The sequence below is a fragment of the Magallana gigas genome, chromosome 3, assembly GCF_963853765.1.
Source record: "Magallana gigas chromosome 3, xbMagGiga1.1, whole genome shotgun sequence".
NCBI classification, from domain to species: domain Eukaryota; kingdom Metazoa; phylum Mollusca; class Bivalvia; order Ostreida; family Ostreidae; genus Magallana; species Magallana gigas.
The window spans coordinates 19,048,519-19,071,864 of NC_088855.1; the positions used below are offsets into that span (position 1 = coordinate 19,048,519).

At 34.9% G+C, this 23,346-nt stretch overlaps 1 protein-coding gene across 5 annotated transcripts in view; it reads left to right on the forward strand.

Moving 5' to 3' along the window:
- Positions 1-23,346, forward strand: part of LOC105329588 (enhancer of filamentation 1) — a 30,048-nt gene continuing 6,702 nt past the window's right edge. The window contains exons 1-2 of one of the 5 annotated variants that reach the window (XM_011430882.4): positions 1-280; positions 16,367-16,645. In XM_011430882.4, coding sequence (XP_011429184.3) covers positions 266-280; positions 16,367-16,645 — 294 coding nt within the window. In that variant the 5' untranslated portion in view covers positions 1-265. Of the gene's footprint in view, positions 281-3,460; positions 3,595-5,125; positions 5,334-12,356; positions 13,371-14,910; positions 14,953-16,366; positions 16,646-23,346 lie in introns of those variants that run through there. The other 4 variants (XM_066078791.1, XM_011430879.3, XM_011430881.4 and 1 more) reach the window with 4 other exon arrangements.

The following is a 23,346-nucleotide window of genomic DNA, read 5'->3' on the forward strand; positions in this document are numbered from 1 at the left end:
AGGTGTACGATTTCATTTTTGGATGGGCACAGTACGTGCGGACGATGGTCTACTCAGATGGGTCTGATTGAGCTAATCTGTTTAACCTCGTAATTAAGATAAGTTGTGACGAACAGGCCGATCAATTGAATAAAAAACTACTCTTGGGAGTGTGTAGTTGAATGTCGAGTTAAAGCGATCACCTGTGTTTTAAGTTTGCCACATGGATATTAACGTCTGCTTTTAGGACTTCCAATTTGAGTAGAATTTTTATCATCAAAACGCAATGACAGCTTGCCAGGTAGGTTTCAATTACACAACTTATTTTATTTTGTAGGGGCATGTAACATTAACCAGTGAAATATATTTCCCCCTGAAAGTTACATGTAAACTTTGACATGTTTACTTAGAGGCACTTCCGATAGATAGAGCCCTTGGGGGTAAAGCGTGATCCGCTCGGACCAAACCGATGCTTGTTTTGGTGTGTAATCGGTATTTATAACATACACGGGGACATTTGCGTACATAGGGTGGGAATGGCATGATATGCACCCTACTAGCTCTGCACCAAATGTAATATAAATCATTTTGTGTGAATCGATAGACCCTGACAATGAGCTTGTTTGTGGAGTTTGACCACCAGTTGTGAGAACACCAGTGGGACTGTTGTTTGTATATACAGTGCCATGTGTGTTATTACTGACTCCAAGCTGGGGACAAAAGTCTTCACTTCTGCAAAACATGCCATTTTTGACTCTAATCTACTTTGTATGTAGCCTTCATTCATTGACTGTGACAATTAAGGCACTTCTTGAAAGAAATTAAGAAACAGTTTGGAAAAGCACATGTCAGAATCAATGTGGCGATTTGGTGGTCATCAATTTTCTTAAAATCTTTCAAGGAAAGAGCTTTACTATTGCACCGTATGTCAGAATCTGATATTCACAGATTTTGCTGAAAGAGTCTGTGCAGGTTTTCCTAGTCATTATATTAATAAGAATAAATCAAGTTTTCATGGCATTGTTATATACTTATATATATATATTCTTCATTTGGGATCTACTAATAATATACTATGAAACAATTTCTTAAAGACATATACCGTATCTATTAATTGTATGAAACAATTTCCTTGTAAAGACGTATATTCAATGTGAAAGTATTTTTAATTGGTTCGTCAAGGAACCTCCAATATATAAATTTCATATAAAGCCAAAAATAGAGAGTGTTAATCTTCTTTTGTTTATCCCTCACTTTGAAATTAAGATTATTAAATCAAATTAGTTCTCTTATTCTTTAATAATCCATCATTTACCGGTATATAATTTTAGCCATTCCCGTTTATCCTATTTTAACACAGCTATAAATATGCATAGTGAGAATATACCGGTAGATAGAAAAATTAAATATTCATAAAACCTGCTAGACCTGTATATTTGCATGCTGCAGTAATGCAGACAGTTTTCATTTTTACATAAATATAATTGAAGTGTCAAGATGATTAAATGTTTTGATCTCTCCATAATAATTCTTGAATTCATTTTGCATAAACCTGTTTTGTTATATAGGACTGATTCCTAAGGACTATAGCGGTATATGTGCCTGATACAGTGTTTTTATGCCCCCAAAACTCAAAGTAATGAATAGCAAGCTAGAGCTTTAAAAATTTCCAAATATAGATTAAAAGATATCTAATTTAAATTTGAAAAAAATAAATTGTCTAATCGGTGTCATATTAATAGAAATGTTATATATCATCAATGAGCTTATATGACAAAAAGTATGTGTTTTAGCCAAAAATAAGGTATTTTCTATCAGTTTTTTTTAAAAGGAAACATTGAGAGTATGTGCTTGCTCCAACACAACTTTTGAATGATATGCAAAATAATATGAACAATAATGTATGTAAGAATGATATTGGAGCAACATTTGACAAACTTTATACTATTGAATTTGAAGAAAAACTGATGAATTCTTCATGCTTTTGAGAAATTGCAGAAAAAAGCCCATTTACGTGACGTCATAGAAGCGATGTTGTAAAACTTATAAATTTCTGTAGCTTACATATTCAGTTTTATGTTTGATTAAAATATCTATATAATAGGATGTTTTTTTTTCAAATTTATAAAAAATGGGATTAGAAATTAGACCTTAATTAAATTATCCAATACATTTCTTTGTTGGCTGGTTTGATTAATTGAATGCACAAAACTTAACTATTTTAATGCATATTTCCCAGAGCTAAATAGCTTAATGCGCGTACATAATACTGTAACAGGTTTTATTATGGAATCTTTTCAAAATTTAAAGAAAGGATACCTATGAAAAAGCTCTCTTTTTTGTCAATGAAAGATTAGGTTTGACATCATTTCACTTCCTAAAATTGTCCTTTAATTTCTCTGTATAGATCATGTCAATAGACTGCCTATATTTAGAAGTCATCTGTACTTCATCGTGACATCAAACATGGTTTTATAAAAATACGGTTAAGTAAACACTTCTGTTCTGTATAGACCAATTACTGCATCGGCATTAGAAGACAGGGAGTAAATAGGATATGGGAAACCCTGCTTCAGAAAATGAAGTGTATATGTAAATATTTTTTGTGTTCACAAGATTAATTATCATTCATTTTCCATCTGAATTGCAATTCATTACGGGTATAATGGCTGTCACGGGTAATCCTATATATTTGATGAAGAAAAGTAGGTTTTTTTATTAGAAATTGAATATCAGTGGTGCCTGCAGTTATTCCCCTTGGGATATTCACTTAATGTGCATTAAGGTGGCCATAATGTTAGCAAAGGTGATCAGATTCAATTACAAGCTGTCATTTGTTTAATTTGACCATTTCAATAAATCAGTATTAGATGGACAGGACTGAATGCTAAATGGACAACCATGATTGAGTTTTTATTGCTCAGTTATGTCCCCTTTCAGTGCTTCCACAGGAATTGCCCATTACTTTAATGGCTTAATAAGGAAATCATGGATTATGTCCTGGTTTTAGTGATGCATGCAAAAATTTTATATCCTGGAATAACACTAACACAAATGCTGAGCTCTGAGCAAATATTTCTACAATATATTAAACAAATATGAAATAATAAAATAGTTGAGTTTATTACGAAAGAACAGGAAACTTGTAAGTACATCGTTTAATCCAATCTTTGTGTCAATAAACATATTACGTGCTAACTTTCTAATAAGAATTGGAGTTTTTATCTTTGTATATATACAGTCAATCTTGTACTCTTTCTAGGACTGCCACCAAGGCTTTGTAACTGATTGATAAAATCATCTCCAAACAGAGACAGTGACAGAGTTGTAAATGAGTTTTGTTGTAAGCATATGCCATGTGGAAGGCCGTGACAAGTCCTTCACATTAATCAGGCCCTGCCCCACAGGCAGGGAAGTGGTCAATGGTCAGTTGTGACCACTCTCCGCTAGGCTCCTTGACCTTTCAATGCTTCTCTCTCTCCCTGTACATTTTGTATGAACTCTGTAAAACTTTTCTTCTTTAGTGTAAACGTATTACTCAAGTTGATGATGGATTTTTAATGTCAAAGAGAACATAGACTCATTGTGCCACCTGTGCATATTCTGAAAATGAAGGTAACTTTTTAAAAAATTATGAATTTTATAGCTAGCATATTAAAATATATCTAGGATGTAGTGAAGATGAATAAATAGGTGGAAAGGTCTTTGAACTTAACCATAATCATGATATGTTTATAGATATTTGGCAAACATCTTCTTTTATAAAGGTTTAATTCACTGGTTGATCCAAGATACGAATAGTTTATAACTATTTATGGGCATAGAAACAGGTCTTGAGTTCTGCGGAATTTAGAATATTTAGATTTCTGCATTATATGCTTCACAAACAACTCCTCCTCACTACCTGTTGACAGATAAGTAAAGATATACAGATGACACTGATGATGAGTTAAGTTTATGGACCGTGAAATAACTTTTCAACTGATACCGATCAGTTTAAGTATGTGTGACATATATCAGAGTACTTGCCTATGTAATGTACAGATTTCATCTAAAAGAATACCCTATCTTGACAGAAATCCATGGCTTATGTGTATCATGAGTATGGAAATGGCCTTCGTTGTTTTTTAGGATGTGGATTAAGAGCTTTGGTAACTTTTAAGTTTGTTTAACTTTTCATAATTTATCTCTGTCCATGGAATCCTGTTGCGTTATTTTGTATACAAAGCTTTCGTTGTACGGACAGCAACAGGTACAGTGTAGATAATCCCGTAATCCTTTAGTACACCTGATTAGGTATTTTGACACACCTGTTCAGGGACAAGTATATTGCATGGTAAATAAGCAGTTTGTCACTTCTAGGACATAAACACCATACAGTCATTGTTGTGTACACTAACCTACTTGTTCATATCCCGTCCCAGGTGTAAACACAGGTATATGAGTCTCCGGTGGAAACCTTCGATCAGTACTCCCATTATGTAAATGATTGACGTCACAGTGGTGAATATTGTGGTCCTTGCATTATAATTACCCATACATTAGAGTGTGCATGTATAAATTTAAATCTCATGTGTCAAAGGAATGATTCAATTTTCAAGATGCTAATTAATTTTAGAGTCCAGACTGACTTAAAATACTTGTTTAATGTTAAGATTTATATGTCCGCAAAAATGTCTGACGGGCAAACTTTGGCGATATACAGTAAAAAAGAATAGCCACTTATTATGATGAAAAATCTTCAGAAATTTCGTCATTGGCAAACCTCAGAATCAGCATTGAGATTTATGAATGGATTGACCCTAGTCTGTCTTGTGGTTTGAATTTTCATGCTTTGATTCATTGAGATTTTCTCTTACCATCATTTGCAATCATGCACGTATATAGATTAGTGCACATTTATAAGGGCTGAATTTTCTCCAGTTACACCTAACAAGTTTATATGAGCTTACCAAAACAGGAAAATTGTCCTTGATTTAGGAAGCATTTTGTACTGAGTTGTGAGAAAGTTTACTAAGGCGGCAATGAATGTTAAGTGGTCCAGTGTAGACATAAGAAAAATCGTGATCTACTCGTAAATTGTTGACATATCTGCTCGCCATATCATGTTTTCAAACAGACTATGTCATTGATGTCATAGCCTTATACATGTACCTAATAAAGACTCTTGGGATAGATCCTTTTTCTCGTGGGGTTATTGGTTCAAAACCTCCACTAAAAATGACTGTTCAGATCTAAAAGAAAATGTCTAAAGTCAGATCTTGATTTTTAACTTGATTCGGATGGTCGGGTGATAATAATTGATGAAATTCAACTGCAAGATGGGTGTGAAGAAAAACATTGAAGTTTCTGAGGTAAATTCAAACTCTTTTCAATATCCCTTGAAATGTGCAGATGTAAATAATCAAGAATTGTTTTATCATGGTGCATTTTGTTTTAGAATAAGATAATTGATGATTCAAAGTATTCGGACTGCATGCTGAGCTATATGCACATATTGTGATTGATAACCAGGTGGTGCTAACAACCTCCTAACGAATTAACACCTGGCCTAAATGAAATAATACCCGGAGGGGCCCACAAAAAACAAATTTAATTCCTCTGTTGTTTGAAGTGGGAATTTTAAAAGTTCTAATATATATGTAAAGGCATTTTGTTACATAATTCATTGTGATTTAGGACCAAGACCTAGGGAAGTGGTCTCAAAGGTAAAACACATATTTGACCGAATTTGTTGTCGTAAAAAGGTTGAAGGAAGGTGCACATTTGCTCAAACTGAGGGCTAGATTTTCCCAAAACCATATTCAACCTCTAATGCACACCTATTCTGCACCCTTCCTTTTTAAATCTTTTTTTTTCAATTCATAAGCCATGCAAAAATGTGGTCATGAATGCAATTATAATTGGATTAGACATATTTGCACGGTGATATTAGATTGGGAATTATACCTTTATATTTACATATGGGGTATGTTTTTCGTCATGGAGCACAGCCTGTTTAGTTAAATCGAACGACCCCTTGATGCTGTGTGCTATCCCTGCAGGAAATAGCCAAGTTATTTCAAAGTTCATCATTGTACTTAGTGAATGGTACATACATTTAAATCTGGTAGTATTTGGGGGGAAGTGACCACAAACTGACCACTTCACTTACCGAGAAAGTTTACTCAAGGCTTCTCTTTTTTTGTGAGAGCTCGGAGCTCTACAAGCCGCAGACAAGACATGCTTAGACAAATATTTAAACTTTCCCTTGTAGTGTAAATAGCGGCAATGTGAAAACCAGTTAGGAAAACTCAAAACGAGTGATCAATGACCATGTAACAATTGATTAGGAATGTTTTCTGAAGCTTCTGAAAAGATAAATATTTATTTGACTGTTTTGTTGTGTTATCAAGGCTGTGCAATATTGAACAGTGTAACAGTGTAGGGAATATAGCCGTTAATCCCATAATGTTGAGAAACCAAAAACTTTAGTAATCCTAAAGTTGTACATGGATTAATTTACAATTGTAACAAAATATGTTTCTGTAACAGCTTCTGTGGAGGTGCTGTGTGATCCATAACGATCAATTTTTCAACAATCAGTGGCTTCCATCTTTTCTTTTCTTTATATCCTAAATGTTTTGAGAGAGATAGCGAGAAAAACCTGAGATTGTGATGTCTACGATTATAGGAGATAGTCATGATCACGAACCTGATAATAAATTTCAGTTTGACAGAGCCCACAAAGGAACCTGTCAGACACTGGTGGGTAGATTTTGTCTTGTGGACTCCAAAACCTACCACAGTACAATGAATCCCTCAAAACCAGGGGGGTTTCAAGGCATGAACTGCTGAATTATCCATAGCATTATCAGATTAACTAATCAATTACACTATTGTTCAGCCCCAGGTAAACAAGTTACTGAGAAACACCGAAAAAAAGTTAGCGTGAGCAATGCACTTTAAATCAATCATGTTTCAGGTCAATTTGATCTGGATGTTGAAAGAAGAAAAATGAAAGGAAATAAAAAACAACGTAATACCTGGGTAAGATACCTGTCTCAGGATCAGGTTACCTGAGGTCAAAGAACTGTGAAAAAAAGAGGGTCAGTGTTCCTTGTGAACTAGTACCCGCAGAAGATTTCCAAATAGGACACCTGTGTTATCTTGGAGTCAGATTTGATAATCTTTGCCTTTTTTTGCAGCAAACAAAATTCAATAAAAACAGATTTGAGGTACTATTTTGGGTTAGATCGGTTCAAGGACACTTGGTCTTGGCCTGGAGATTGGGCCAGAAGGTTGCCAGGTGCTTGAAGCATATTGCATTGAAGGCGGCAGGACATCTTCTGGCTGAGTGGCACTGAGACAGATAAAACAGCTCTCCCCGTCTGACGGATGATGGGGGCCATTACACAGAGCCCAGCAGGTGCCCCCAGACCCCGTCAGATTCCTCACCAACTTATAGCAGGCTAATTAAAATTCTACGCTCTCTTCTACAGAGATAATTTGTTCCAAATGGTGCACAGTATCTAAAATGAACAATTTCTGTGATGCATTTAGAGCCAGCAGTTTTTTAATTTTTCTGAAAAGTAAAAAGCAGATAGTTCTAACTCTCCATTGCTCAGGCTTATGCTAAAGATACAGTCTTTCTCTTGTTGTGAAATAACACTGTAGCACCATAACAGTTAAACCAGAGCTGATTTTTGTTCTTTTAGTAGAAGAAATGTACAGGTGTACTAATTCTTTACAACCCTCTCCCCTTCATTTGTCACCCGGCCAGTCTGTGTAGTTAGAGCTTTGTCCTGTTGTCAGCCAATGTGCAAGTTTTACAGCCATGTTAACACCTTTCTCTTTGTGATTCACTTAGTCCACTAACCTTCAAAGACATTGCTGACATTCCACGGTGGGGCAACCTTTTTACCTGACAGGATAATAGAAATAAACATTACTTTTTATTTCTGTTACACGTGCTTAAAGTACATGTACTGTGGTCATCTTAAAAATTGGAAGAACAAGACATGTACATTACATCAAAGAATGGATATACATGTATCTCTCGTCGGACTTGGGATGTAACATTTTGAGTTTTTTGCTTGTTTTTTTTTTTACCTGTTTCCTCTAAGATTTCCAAAATCTTGGCATACATGCTACAATGGCACACTTGAAGTATCTTTGCCAATTGTTTTTGATTTGCAGTGCCTCATCGACCCTTGTTGTTGCATTTTGATTCGTCTTTTCTTTCATGAGGAGCTCTGGAGGTTATTTTTGGCGTTGAATGCAATGGGCTGTTTTGACATGTGTTATGCAATTTCATGATCAATTTGAAATAATAATACCCCTAAACAACAGCTGAATATCTCTTTTTGTCTCTGCTATTTTAAAATTGTGTTTGGGTTGGATGTGGAAACCTTTGCATCATTTACAGGTCAATGCCAATTTGATTTATTTCTATTATGGTTTCTATGTAGGTCTCTAGTATAAATGTGATATCAAATGAAGGAATATACTCTCAAGTTTTGCTAAAAATCCACATATAAATTTTAGGATGTGTATTTGTAATTCAGTTTCCTTCTGACTTGGGGTTTGGAGCACTATATAGCCTTGGGGATCACAAATTTTATGTGTGCCCCTTGAATCAAAAGTGCATCGCTACATCACACTCAGCACTTCTTGAAATTCATCTGGTTCATTCGTTATTAATTTACAGTCAAGTGTCGTCTTTTGGAGAAAAACGGTTCCCTGGAATTGGTTGGCATTTTTAAGACTGATATTGATCAAAGTGCGTTCTCTTTCAACCCGAAAACTCCTACCTAAAATAAACTTTTAAAAAGTGAGGCATTTATGAAATGCAAATTAATCTCAGTTACGTTATCTTGTGTGGTTGATAAAATAAAAGGCAAATACATGTATGAGCATTGATTGACAGATCCTTCTTTCAGAAGACCAAGGAATCTGAACCCCCAGTAGACAATAGAAGTACAAAGGCAGCTAGTTTACCAATAATATATATGATCACGTCAGTTTACACATGATGGTGTCAAGTTTTTGGAACTCAACTCAGAAATCTTCTATCTGCTTTTAAAAATAGGTTTATAGTTATATTGCTCAAAACATTAGAGCATGCATGAATTTCAATCTGCAGGCATAGGAAAGTGTTCTTCATGCCATCTGTGCAGACACACTAATCTTTTCAGAGATATTTACAGAAATGCATTAAAGACAGTTATTTCTATGTTAAATATTGTTTCTGTCAAATGTAATATGACAGGGATTTATTGGAAGCTTGGATCAAGTATACACAAGCAGTAATGCCTTTAGAAGTTACAAAAATTCCCTGTCAGAATTCATTTGTCAACCTTCATAACAGAAATAACCAGCTTTTGTGTTTTGTATAGGAATGACTTTGTCTTAGTGAAACTATTCCCTTCAAGATGATATCTATAGTGACATCTGTTGAAATGAACTTTCGAAAAGTTCAATCATAAAGATAGGGTTTTTGGTCAGTTATGACTGACTTTGTTTTACTTGCTACTCATTGAGGTCAATTTGCAAGAAAGATAGGCAAGAAACATTGATAACACTGTGATTTTGAAAACTCTGTATTGATTTGTGAGTTTGTGGAAGATTTCAAGAATTGCGTCACTTCCATCAGTGCCTAGAGCATTACCCCCTAGTTAAACAGGAAGAAGTAAGCTTCCAGGGGAGATCACTGCAGGCTTTCCTGAGATCATTCTCCCAGCTTATCTCCCCTGTAGAGATAAATGTGTTGTTATAATTACCATTTAAGATGATGCTAAGTGATAGGGATTTGTGGGGATACTACTAGCCCAACCTGATTACAGGCTTTATCAGTAAGGGGATAAAACAACATATCTCTTCAAAGGCTCAAGATCAAGGATAGAGGAATATTGTAAAGGTCAATCGATTCCTTAGAAAAGACAGTTACTGCAAACACTGGGGTTTCAATAAAATGTTTTTATGGATTTCTGGATGCCATATTGTTTAGTTATTTAAATGATGTACATATAGATCAGAAGCAGAGTTCCTCGTCAAGTGTTGAAGGATCATCCATTGTAAAGACAACAGTGTACAAATCATGTAACAGTCGATATTTCGGGCTCTTTGCATGATCACAGCCATCATGCAGATGTATCTATTTGAATCATTTTTGGCTAATTAAATGGCTGGCATTTCTTATGAATGGCCCAGGAAGTTATTTATCTAACCATCTTTTTGTGCACCTGGGGTATCAAACGCCATACAGTTTTTCATATGCTATTCATAATTTTTGTGTTTTTCAAGAATCCTCCAGACATTCGCTTTAAATATATCTCTGAAGTTTGGTTGAAGAATGATCTTTAGATAGAGTAACTGTGTCAGTGAGCTATCTATAGATGATCCAGAACTCAACAGACATCGAAGATCTGCTGAACTTCAAATGTAGTTGCAAAACTTCAGATGAAGCTGCAATCAGAATGACAAGCATCAAAAACATCGAGAAGTGAAGAGTCAGACTCTTGATTCTTCTTCTTCATTGCCATCTTTACCAGTAAATCATTTCGGGGTTTAGTTAGTAGTTACACACACAGAGACATAATTGAGAAGGCAGGTTCTGTTAAGCATTTGTTGAGAGGCATACACACAACTGCTAACTTCTTTAACTGTTTTTTCTGAATCAACAGAAGGGTTACCTTGTCATTCTAAAGGAGTATAGCCAAGATGTGTATGATGTACAGGGCCAGCCATTGAACAGATGCATTGGACATGGGGAGTTAACAGTAGGGAGTAGTGATGGAGATGGTCTTTGAACCTCTGTAACTGTTAATTAGCCCCCTTGTACCTCCTTTCCGGTGTTCTACGAGAGGTGTTGTGTTTCTGCCTCTTGTTTTGTGATTCTGTCTCTTCCTGTTGTTGTCACGGAACCTCTGCAAGCAAATGACATGCAGTGACCGAGTACATCAGTACATATACAAGAACACAACCTTAGCAACAGAGAGAGAGAAGAGAGAAAGAGAGAATATTTTATTTAAAAAGATTAACTTCCACCTCAGTTCAGAAATTTGTCAAATTATCACAAATACTGGCATATGTACTATATTTCATTCTGTACCATTAATGGTTCCAGGCGCCAAATGTCTGTTAATTAGATACTTTAAAACATGCTTCAAAATTAGCACAGCACTGGTGACTACTTTTATAAACCAGAGTTACTTGTATCCAGAGGAGGTCAAAATATATATATAAAATTGGGGGAGGGGGGGGGGATTGAAAAATTACTAAACAAAACTAGTATATATAAAGTCAACCAAGATGATTGCCTTGCAGAGGGTATTGTATCTTTTTAGAATATAGAAAGAAAGAATTTAAGGTATTCTGCAATATCTACGTAGAAAGTGTCATTTATGACTTGGCTAAAGCAATGTTTAGAGAACTTATCTTACAAAGTTCATTGACCAAGTTGGCAGTATCAGTTAATTTGGGTACATTTTCAGAAATAATTTTGTTATAAAACTGTCAAATAAATTGTTCACTTGACTTCTTAATATTTTGATTCTTATAAAAACTGTGCTGAACATCAACTATTGGGTAGAAAACAATAGAAATAAGGGTAGTTTGATTATATCAGTTATTTTAATTATATAGACCTACAGTTAATGATTTATAGATGGCTTTTGAAATTGAGCTCTTCAGGATTCTCTACGAAGTTCTCACTATTCATATCTTTATTGTACTTGGTTTTAATTTGTTTTTATTCAGTTGACATGGAACAAAAGTGTAGATAGCAAAACTACTTTTATATCTAGAATTTCCCCTTTCAACTGAATAAGATGAAGGAATTAAGTCTTTCATTGCTGAAACTCAAGGTGATGAATTTGAAGGATTACTGGATAAGACGTGAAATATAGCCAACAAGAAGCATTTTGAAAACTCTCTCTCTCTCCTCTCTCTCTCTCTCTCTCTCTCTCTCTCTCTCTCCAAGAGAATCCTTCACACACCTTTCTTATCCTCTTTTATATTACAGGTATTTCCACACTGCCGTACGTGAATTATTTTAAGTGGTACATGTACATAGTTCAAAAATAGACAAAGCTGCATGCATTTGTGTACATGACATATTATATCATAAATCATAAATTTTTTTCCTCTAGAACTTAAAAAGTAAAAGCATTGCATAACAGCCTTGCGTTGCACATTTATATTCAGTCTGGTATCATACATTTTAATAGACAAGCTAAAACATTCAAACCACAAATATGCATACATTAGCCAACACTTTTTATTTTGGGAGAATTGTTTAACCTAATATGGTGTTATAAATTTTCCCCCAAAAAATCTATCTTAGAATGCATTGATAAACTAAATGTTTGGCTTTTCATTTGCCTTTCCACAAATGTGAGGATACCATTTGGTATTTTGGGTCTTGACAATAGGGTGATTGAGAGCAGATTTTATCCCCCGAGGGGGCCTCATAACAAAGCTCCCTGATTGCAGCCTAGTACATGGTTGGTGTGAGTTGTCATCAGCTTGTAGTACTACCAAAGGGACCAGCTACAGTCAGACTTAGAAAGGGAGCTGATATGTTCTTATATGACAGCTGTAAGAAAGCACATGGAGAGGGGAAAAGAAAGCATTAGGGGATGTATTTATAGCGCTCAGTGTGCAGCTTGCCGTGAAAAGTTTAAATATCTTTGTTGAGAGTCTTTTCAGTCAAAGAGTGGGCTGGGTAATCTTTACTGAAGGACGATTGCGCCAAGCATTGTGTTCAAACATTGGTGTTTATCGGACGTTTGTTTAAAAAATACTCAACAATCCAAGGAATGTAGACTTTTGTGGGACTTTAACATACGTGCAGTGTTAGTGCTGGAGATATTTCAGACTAAACTGGAGTATTCTGTGTAAGAACCTTGTGTTGGTGTTACCTTGATGCTCATATCCAGGTGTTGTTAAAGATAATTTTATCAGTCTGGAGACTTTTTAGGGTGGCCTTCAGTATTTGTGTGATTGCCGTTATAGTGGGGCACTTACTCTGTCCAGGGATGTTAATTTAATTGCGGACTATACTACCTGATCTAATTGGATTTAGGGCTGTATGTGCTGAGCCTTAACCTCTCTCTCTCTCTACCTGCACCACAGAACTATCTATTATTTATCTGACTGAATGTGAAGTGTCTTGTCTGGAGTTAAACATTTATATATAGATCACACAAGAAAAAGAAGATTGCCTGCGCCCTCGGTCGGTCGACTGCTAGCTCAGAATTCATCAGCTACGGAGGAGGCTTCTTTCTTTGTCCAACTTGGAAAAATGATTTTACTCTGGGAATATAAAACTTTGCTTTGGGAATTTTAATTTCACTGTGTTGTAATTTTTTTTTTCTGGATTTGAAAAAAAAATGTCCACATCCTCAGAGGTATGTAAATCTTAAAGATTTACCTTTTGAAAAAAAATAGAAAAAAAGGAGAAAGTTTTGTGTTTGTATTGGAAAAATTGTGATTCATACAATGAGTAAAAACGGGGGACTAATTAACCAATAATCAAACAAGGCCACGATGACCTTTGATTGGGTGGATGACTGATTGTGTGTACTCTCTCATACCACTCGTTTACACGGGGGAATCCATAGACTACCTGCCGATAAAATGACAGAATGATAAAAACATTGAATCAAAGTATTGACACTGCAGTCAGCTAGTCCCGGGAGAGGTCTTTGTTAAGGTGGCTCTATACACCACTTTTTGATGACGCAGTACGCAAAAAAGTAAATCTGGAAACATGCATTTCCGGTACTGGCTGATTTAAACTGAGGTGAATTGTATGGGAACCGCTATTTTGAAAAATTTGTTAAATGGATAGATTTAATTTGATAATTGGAAAATTCATTACTTACAAGTAATGTGGTGTGTGACGCCTTCACGTTGTGTGGTATTATATATTTATCGAAATAAACAATAAAATCAAGTATAAATTTTTAAAGAGTTTCTTTAGCTTCATCGATATGTTACACCGTAGCGCAGTGGGTTAGTGGGTTCACTACAAACCAGTAGGTCATGAGTTCGATTCCCGTTGAGAACAATAAATTTTTTAATACTTTCCAAAAATTTCTAAAACGTATTTTTTGGTTGAATACCGTGAAAGAAAATTCTAAACAGGTGAAAATATTTCAATTATAATATACTTTAATGCACATTAACATCGACACCTAACGGGGATGACAGGGTTGCTTTGAATTTCTCTCAGGTTGGGATACATAAATCCTATTAGCCTAGTCAATGTTTCCCTTTATTTATTTGACTTAGTTTTGCACTAAAGCGAATATATTCACTTATACAGGAAAAAGTCTATAATGAAATATGCATGTATTTATCATTCCAACATTATTTTTAGGAAATTTTCTTCAACTCTGAAATGAAAAGTCCCCAAGGTGTTTTGGCCTTGGGACTTAGGAACGATAACCCTTACATGAGGAACTTTCATACCAAATAAAATTTAAAATATTTTTTGTGTTTATTTGCAATTGTTTTCATTCAATTTTTTATTTCACATTTATTAAAATACATTTTCTTATAACATCAAGCAACTTTTTCAGATGATTTGTCAACAGAGTAAGAAAATATGAAAAAATATGTTTTTGGGAAATACTAAAAAAAATTGCAATAATAACATTTTTGAATGTTAAGAAGTGTTATATTTTTTTTTATGTGTCCGAAGGAAATATCCATCATATGACAAAATAATTTCTTTCAATTTGTTGATAGCTGTCTTTTTAAAAAATATTTTACAAAAACACGAAAAAACATTAAAAAATTCTTTTAAAATACCTATAGTATCCCTATCGTCATTTTAATATTTGATAAGTATATGTTTTGTGGTCTTCTATTGAAAATTGGAATAAACTGTGGGTGTATAGAGCCACCTTAATTGTAACTTTGGTCTATGGGGGGCTGGCCTGACTTTGACAATATACAATGTCATTAATTATACACAGCAATGAGGTAATGATTGTGTAATTGTTTCATGTAATCGCATATCTCTGATGCCACAACTTCTTATCAGTGGATGGTCTAAACACTTTCCATACTTTGTTATATACAGTTATTGGCCTTGGTAGGAAGCCCTCGTTCTGACTTTTCTTTTGGTTTGGTTATTTTTTTTGGTAGAAATTTGCATGAATACTGTGACAGATGTTGACATTTTGGGCCTGACAAATATTAAATGACCAAAATCTCAGAAAACCGTTAAAATCAATTTTTGTGCAGGGAAAAAGTTAGCATGGTGTTGGATTGTTACACTGAAGTCTATAATTACATGTTCTAGATGAATCAGTTGTAACATTGAAGTCAATAATTACATGTAAAAAATGAATCGATCACTACGAAATATTAGCACCTGATAATTCATATTTCCTATTGGCCTTGTCTAATAATTGATATGAATATTGATTTTATGTATATTTGTCCCTGATTTCTTTCGGTTATTTGCTATTATGAAGCACTACAAATTCAATTATAATATTTGACAATGAGTCATAAAGTTGTGTGTAAGTAGGGAAACTATAATTGTTTTGCAATAGTATACGACTCTGAGATATGACTCAGTTTCTTCTACCCATCCTAATATCTCAGTGAAAACAGTGATTGGAATTCTGTCAATGTTACGGCAGCAGTAAAAAAAACTTCACCCCAATGACTTCATGCTCGACAAGTCTCTGACCTCAGGAACTGATTGCTAACATACTCTTCTCTATAAGTTAAAGTTGGCAATCGTGGTCGTATTTTGTAGGAAAAGATATAGGATTGGGGGGGGGGGGGGGGGGGGGCTTGACTTGCACATATTATTACTCCTATATGTATATATGTAGGGTTTTACAGCTTTTAATAAGGTACAACCACTGTATAAAGCTTGAGACTGAAATAAATGTATGGAATGTGATATCATATTTCTAAGGGTCGTATTTAATATAAGTGGCTGTTGTGCTGCGGGCCCAATACACACAAGTCTTTGGGGGTATGCATGTAGTTTGTCATGCAGAAACATGCGATTACTGATTCAAAGATTTGTTAAGTTCTTTATGAAAATTGTTAAAAACTAAGAAGATATAAATGAATACTGAGCATGAAATAGTTGAAAGTGATATGTTTGAGATGTTAATATGCATATATAATTTGATATCCATCAGGTTATTATATTTATGATTATTATATATATTTATGTAATTATATTAATGTAAAACGCATGAAATTACAGATATTGCTAGCAAAGGCTTTATACAATTTTTGTGCTTTAATGTCGTTTTAGGTAATTAAACCATATTTCAAACAAAATTGTAGAAAAGTATGTTAAAGCAGTTAATGCATGTTTCATGTGTATTTGAAATGTAATACATAAAAGTTGCTTTTCCTCTTCCAGACATTGCTGGCAAAGGCTTTGTACGACAATGTGGCGGAGACTCCAGATGAGCTGGCATTCAAACGTGGGGATGTCTTGTCAATCCTGGAGCAGGACGCTAATGGTCTGGAGGGATGGTGGCTCTGTTCATTCCGTGGGAAGCAGGGGATTGCCCCAGGAAACCGGCTCAAGCTGTTGTCAGGAATGACGGAGAATGGATACCCAGAAAACATGTACCAAACGCCACCATCGACCAACAAAAACTTGCATCGCCGCAGTTGGGATGTCATCAGCAATCAGGTATTAGAAGCATACGCCATGTCATGTAGTTCATTACCAATGTTCACCGCGAGGGTCTGGTACATCTGTACAGTAGATCTTGGCCGTTCCTTTCAAATTGCTATAGAATGGTATATCTTTGTGTTTCTAGTATTGTAATATCCTCTGCTAATCTGAGATTATCTTCTTACTAAACCTTCTTGTTATCGGAATTCTTTTGTTGTCTATTTACTGATCATACTTCTCAAACAGCTATTCAGAGTCCATAAGGGATCATTACATGTTTAATGCCGATTAATTAAGGCCAAAATAAACTCCAGATTTGTAACATGGAGAGGTTAACAGCTATCAGTAACCAGCTTACAAAACAAACCTGCTTGCTTGGCCTTTATTTGGAAGGTTGACAATTTTTTACAAACAATTCCCACTGCATTTTGGCAATCTCAAAATAATTCCTGTAGAGAATATCAAAATAATATAAATGTGTATTTCTCTGAAAGCCTTAATTGAGTCTGCATAAAGCTGAGTTAAATGAGATAAAAATAGATCCTGCTATCTGAAAGTTTCAGTGCTTAGAAGTTCATAAACATTCGATTCAAAGCTGCACTGAGTGGTTTTAGTAAAATCTATACAAACAAATTCACTTTGCACTTAATTTGGATGATATGAAAATAGAGATGATTTATTAGTTTTAATATCATGTACGGTAAATACATGTACAAGAAGCATCAAAATATTTTGGGAGGAAAGTTTAGATTGCACTGCGGTTTTCAAAAATCTGCATGAACTACAATTTCTTTTCAATTTAATACTTTTGAAAAAGTTCCTGACTCACCTATTTTTCGTAAACAATTACTTTTTCTGGATGACCAAATGCCAGTCAGTGGTTAATGATTTGGAATAACTTTCCAGGATTGGCTGGTTGCGTCCATTGAAGAGTTTCTTTGTTAAAAATTGTTGAATTTTCCGCCATTTCATTAAACTGTTACGGATCTCATTAAGGGAGGTGTCATTATTGTTAACTGAGAAGTTGATGTTCTAAGTAATCTGGTCAGAGTGATAATAGATCTAGATCAGGTATCTATTACTGTTCAACTGATTAAGTAGAGATTGACATATTATGGTTGTGACATTGAATTATCAGGGAAAAAAATGAATTATTTTTGCTTCAGTTCACTCCACCACACAAACAAACTTCTGATGTCAGTGGCTGATGGACCATCATTCTTGAGGGTGACACTAATTAGAGTGAAATGATTTTCGAATTAATTTCGCAACACTTTGCCTATATAGTTTGCGGTCTTGATACTGAGGAAGCAGTGTCTAGGAATTAACACTGTATGTAAATCATGTAAATAGTTTTTTGGCATTTTGATTGCAATGTGGTATGGAATTAATTATGATTGGTAACGTCGAAAGGTGTGAATTTTTATGCAAGGATTGGCAAAATACCAACATTACTGTAGAACTAGTCATAGAGTGCCTTCGTAGGTAAATATAGCTGATACTGTGTGGGTTACTGGTAACTGCATTGTAGCATGGTTTGACAGAACTTATCAAGTTAGAGACCATCAAATTTGAAGGTGCATTTTTTATTTCTTGAGACCACTTGTCCTTAATATATCTCCCTTCAGTTACAAAATTGTGTACATGTATTAATTAGTATATTAGTCCATCAATCATGAAAGGACATTGTACATGTTATTGTTGTATTTAAATCTGACCAAGGACATTTTATCAAATTTTTATGAAGTAAAGTCTAGATATTATGTGTTGATAGCAGATGTGACACTTTGAGCTTCTCTGTGTCAGGGAATTTGTGACTTGATACAGGTAGCGTGAGTCTATAGGCAAATATATCATGCAAACTTGACCTGGAAATCGGCTCTCTTTCTATTGACAAATCTTGACCTATTTCTATTAAACGATTCCCCTAAATCAGCAGTATAACATTCTCAAAAACCTTTACCAATGATAAAAGGTTCTTTATGTTGACGGCATAGGCATTCTATAGTTCTTGCCCATCTGTGTCCTTCTTGTGTTACAGTTTTTGAATTATGTACCAAAAACTGATGACAACTTGATAGGTAATTTCATTTTGGAAAGTATGGCTTTTGTGCATAGACAGACAATAATTTCCATGTATGTTGAACTTTGGTATACATAAAATGTCTGTGTTCTCAAAATCTATCATACACACATGTAGATTGAAAAGATTTGTAAATTTTCACTCACATTTATAATGTCAAGAAATATATCATGAAATCTGAACTAGCCTTAACCAAAAAAACGCTGATGTTTTAATGTATTGCATGAATTCAGCACATGCTTATGATTACAAGGGCAGACAGCGTGAAACATTCCTCAGTCTTAAACAAACCCTGACACCATGTTATCTTTACTTAGGGAGGGTCATAAACCTCTACAAAACAAAAATAATATTGTTCCATAGAAAGACTTAGGTGACATTCCACATTGTCATTAGACAAAAAGATTTAATAGCTCGCAATTGAGGCATTTTAAAAACATCTGTTTGGCATAACATGTTTTTAAAATGTTTAAAAGGTGTAAATTCAAAAGGCATTATAATATTGCACATGGCTGTTGTCGTTTGGTCTATATACCCATTAGTCATAAAGTACCTGCAGGCCCCAGAGCATTGTAGACTTGTTAAACTCGTCTGTTAAGAGGGTATCCAAAGGCTTGGCCAGTTCAGATATGTTAATCTGTGTATTGCAAGTTGTTTGATGATCTCAGGTGTGTATGTGAGTCAGTTTGAGGCATCACCTTTCGCCTCCCACACGCTCTCCATCAATTGTGTATTCCCCATGTGTAGCCCTTGTTAGGTTCTCTGTGCATTCCCTATCTGGTAATAAGAATTCTTACTGACAGGTGCTCTGTTTAGCACCCTTAGTGCAACCATCTTTCACTGTGTTTATTTACTTTAGCAGTAAATAACAGGATGATCAGTTTATAAGTTCGACCTGCTTCAGAAGATGGGCATTGAATCCTTGGTGATTTGTGTATCAGGCAAACACTAATTCCTACATCTGTTACAGACCAGCCTATTTAAGATCAAAATGAAAGTACTGAAATGATCATAGCCTTCCCATACAATTAATTACTGGATACTTGGTGTCATAATTTCTACGTCAGTTATTGCTTAGTAACAATTTTGTTCCCTTTTATTGTAGAAATATTCAGGTTAGTTAACATTATATGTTTTTCATTACTTGTGATCCATAAAATGAAATTCCGTAGTAAAAATCTATGCATATGATGGTTCCTAAAGCCTTCAGAAAACACAAGATGATCAAATTCCTAAAGAATATTTCAGATTCCCTGGTTGATAAATGTAGTGAATCTTTTATAAACTGCCTGTTTATGAGATCATTTGAACATAGCAAGATGTGTGGTATATTGCCCCATATCTGTGTTGACCTAGGACACCAGTTCTTGAAATTGTTTCCAAATGAATTATAATTCTTTGTGACAACCTGATGATCTGACTTTTATGTTTGGGAGAGAAGCAACAGTTGCATGAGATTGATGATTGATAAGACGATTGATGCCAGGCCGCCAATACTTGTCAGGCCTTCATTGATCGGCCCTCTATCTTACAAACCCCCTTGGTTGATCAGGGAGAAAGTCCCTGTGGACATTTGATAGAATTACCCAATCTATTTGTTTTGTTTTTTTGTTCGAATGGATTTACTACACCTAATAATTGTTCTCAATTGCTTGTATTTTTTGCGGCCATTTAGATTTGGGATGACTAAACCTTTTCGCCTATGAATCATACAAAACTTAGGTCGTATTCCTCAAACATTTTTTATGCGGTAGGGATTTTATCAGGCCCTCAATAAAAATCATACACTTGGCTAAAAAGCAAGAAAATTCAATTGAACAAGTTTGATATCTATCAGTATTGTGATTTGAAGTACAGCGAATCTGGTTTCCTAATGGAACACATCAGAAAACTCTTGTTTTTTCTCCTGCTTGCTCATGATTTTGCCATTTTCTTGCATATCAGTCCATTACTAATGATTTCAGTTAATGTTGTTTTGCATTCATTACAAGATTTCTGAAACAGCATGGGAATGAGAGGCTGTACTTGAAAAATTTGGAATGGATCATCGGAGGATCATGATTGCAGATTTATCAAAATTCTAAAAATATATCTGTCTTTTATCACAGTGTTACATACTTCTATAACTTTCACATCCCTGCTGGATTTTTCTCACTGATTTTTAGACCGTTTGGCTATCGTCTCGCACAGTTACATCATTTACAAACACTCCACCTTCCTGGGTTTGATAAAGGTATCTTGAATTTGATCTTCGAATTTTTTTTCTAAATCTGAACGAAAAAATCGCTACCATGGTGCAAGTACAATGCTCATAAAATCTGTCATTTTCGAAATGTATTTTTTTTCTCCGTGAATACATGAGGGTTGTCATTTATCTTTAAGGTCTTAATGTTAGAGGTTTTGTATCCAAAGTGCTGAGCTTGCACCAAGATTCTGTCAAACGCTAGTTAGTTATTTCATTAAACCTGCATGTTTTATGAATAATTCATCAATGGGAGGGCTACATTGATATGTATTTGTAACATTGACAACATACCTTTAGCAGCGAGCTACAGATTTTGGGAGGTGCCCCGAATGCCAAAGTTCATGGGAGGGGGAACATTGAGATGGGGTCATGTCTGTTCATAGGTTGACAGCTAATGTGATAAGAGGGAAGCAGACCCATATCTTGAGAAATATGAAGCTTTTTGTGAGTGAAATGTAATGTTTTCTACAGAAGTTAATGCATGTCAACTTCTTCTGATTGTAGAAGAATTATGTAGACATTGTGCTACAAATACCTTAGTTACTCAGAGAGCCAGATGTGTAAAAAAAAAAGTAGGGCTGTTCACTAATGTTTTGGCAAAGAAATACCCTATTGTTCGGGCTGTAGAAAGCTTTGACCTAGAGTCTAGCACCTCTAATCTGAAGAAGTGGCAGAGTATTATTTGGCTGGATGAGCAATCAAAGCCAAATTATATCAAATTTATTCAACCTTTTTTTAAGTCCTTTTGTATCAGGGAGAGCCGTTTGTCTTTCCCTTTGTTTTGCTAAGTGTTTTGATCCCTGTGACAAAGGTTATTTAGCAGACCACAGTCTCATATAGAAGAGGTAATTAGTGCGATTGGACCGCAGTGATGGCCTGATCAGCTGACCACTGCTATTGTGTAGAGGGGCCAGAAGACCGTGTGATGTTAATTCCCCAGAGACAGATGGGCAGACCAAAGCAAACTGTTCATTTCATTTTCGAGACACGATAAACTCTTGTTTGTGCATGAAATTGATTGAGTCTTGGACAAAGCATTGTCAATAACCTTGTGTCTTGATGTTAATCAGACATTTAATGTAATTTGTTACCTTTGGTCAGCCTCTGGCCAGATTGAGAGAGACTTTTTATTTGGCGATTAGCGGGAAATTCTAGTAATGCATTGGTAATAAGATCAAATGTCATTGATTTTATTGGTCACTTAGTCGCTTAGTCATTTGACTCACGATCTGCATAAAATTTCAAGAAAAGGCAAAAAAAAAAAACCTTGCATTTATAACATGCACCACTCTTATCAATTTTTAGAAAAATTTGCAGAATTTTCCCTAGTGACTATATTGTAGAAGCTTTACACATGAGTTCATGGACACCATCATTCCTGACAAGTGCATGTTAGCATGCACTGGGTGGGACCCTTCTAAATGTGATAAAGTTTACTTAACAATCTCAGTGTTACTTATTTACCCATATTGTACACATCCTGGCATTGTAAATATTGGATTTATTAATGCAGGAAACCTAAAGCTTGGCAGTCTTCAAATTGGTTTTCTGTTTACAGTGTATACCTGCGATAAGCTCTCGGACCTCTGAGAACTTAGGCAGACTTCAATCAATGTTTGTCTGTCTTTTTCTGTGATATGTTTTGAAATTTCATTGATAAGTTTGGTGACCTCTGAGAGTTTTTGCCTCTTTTTTTTTCATTACATGTTATAAATACATATTGCAGTTATGCTAACAATCACACAAACTTGTCTGTGTATATAACTCAATTAATAGTCATATTCTGTAACCTTGTAAAATTGTTCCACCCTCTTTAAACTGTATCACATCTCATATTTCAGGATTTGTTTTTTTTTTTGCAGTAATACAGGATTGACATGAAACCACTAGGGTATTATTACTACCGTGGTTCTATGTCATGCAATTAAATTGTATCAGGGAAAAAAAGATTTATAAACTCACAAAGAGATAGATCTGTCAGTATAAAAACGAAATAAGGAGAAACCATTGAAGTTCATAAAAATAGATTTCTGACATATCAGATTCAGAGAAAAACAGCTGTATGGCATAAAACCATGTTTTATATTTCCTCACCATTTGGTTTATCTTGTCCAGCGCACCTCTCAATTTCCTCCACAGAATTAATTACTTTTCAACTGTTCTGCTCTTTCCAACCCTTGACTATCGGTACAGATGCCTGATTTGATTATTGCTTGAAATATTCAAAGAAGGCTTCATTCATGTTTCTTGAGTTTGTGTTTACTTCATATATATTTCATTCATTGATGAGTCGTACTGGATTTAAAAAAAAAAAAGAAGAGAGATCGTGATAGAATTAGTTCATCATATCAGACCCCCTGTGAGGACACAGGATAGAGATAAATATAA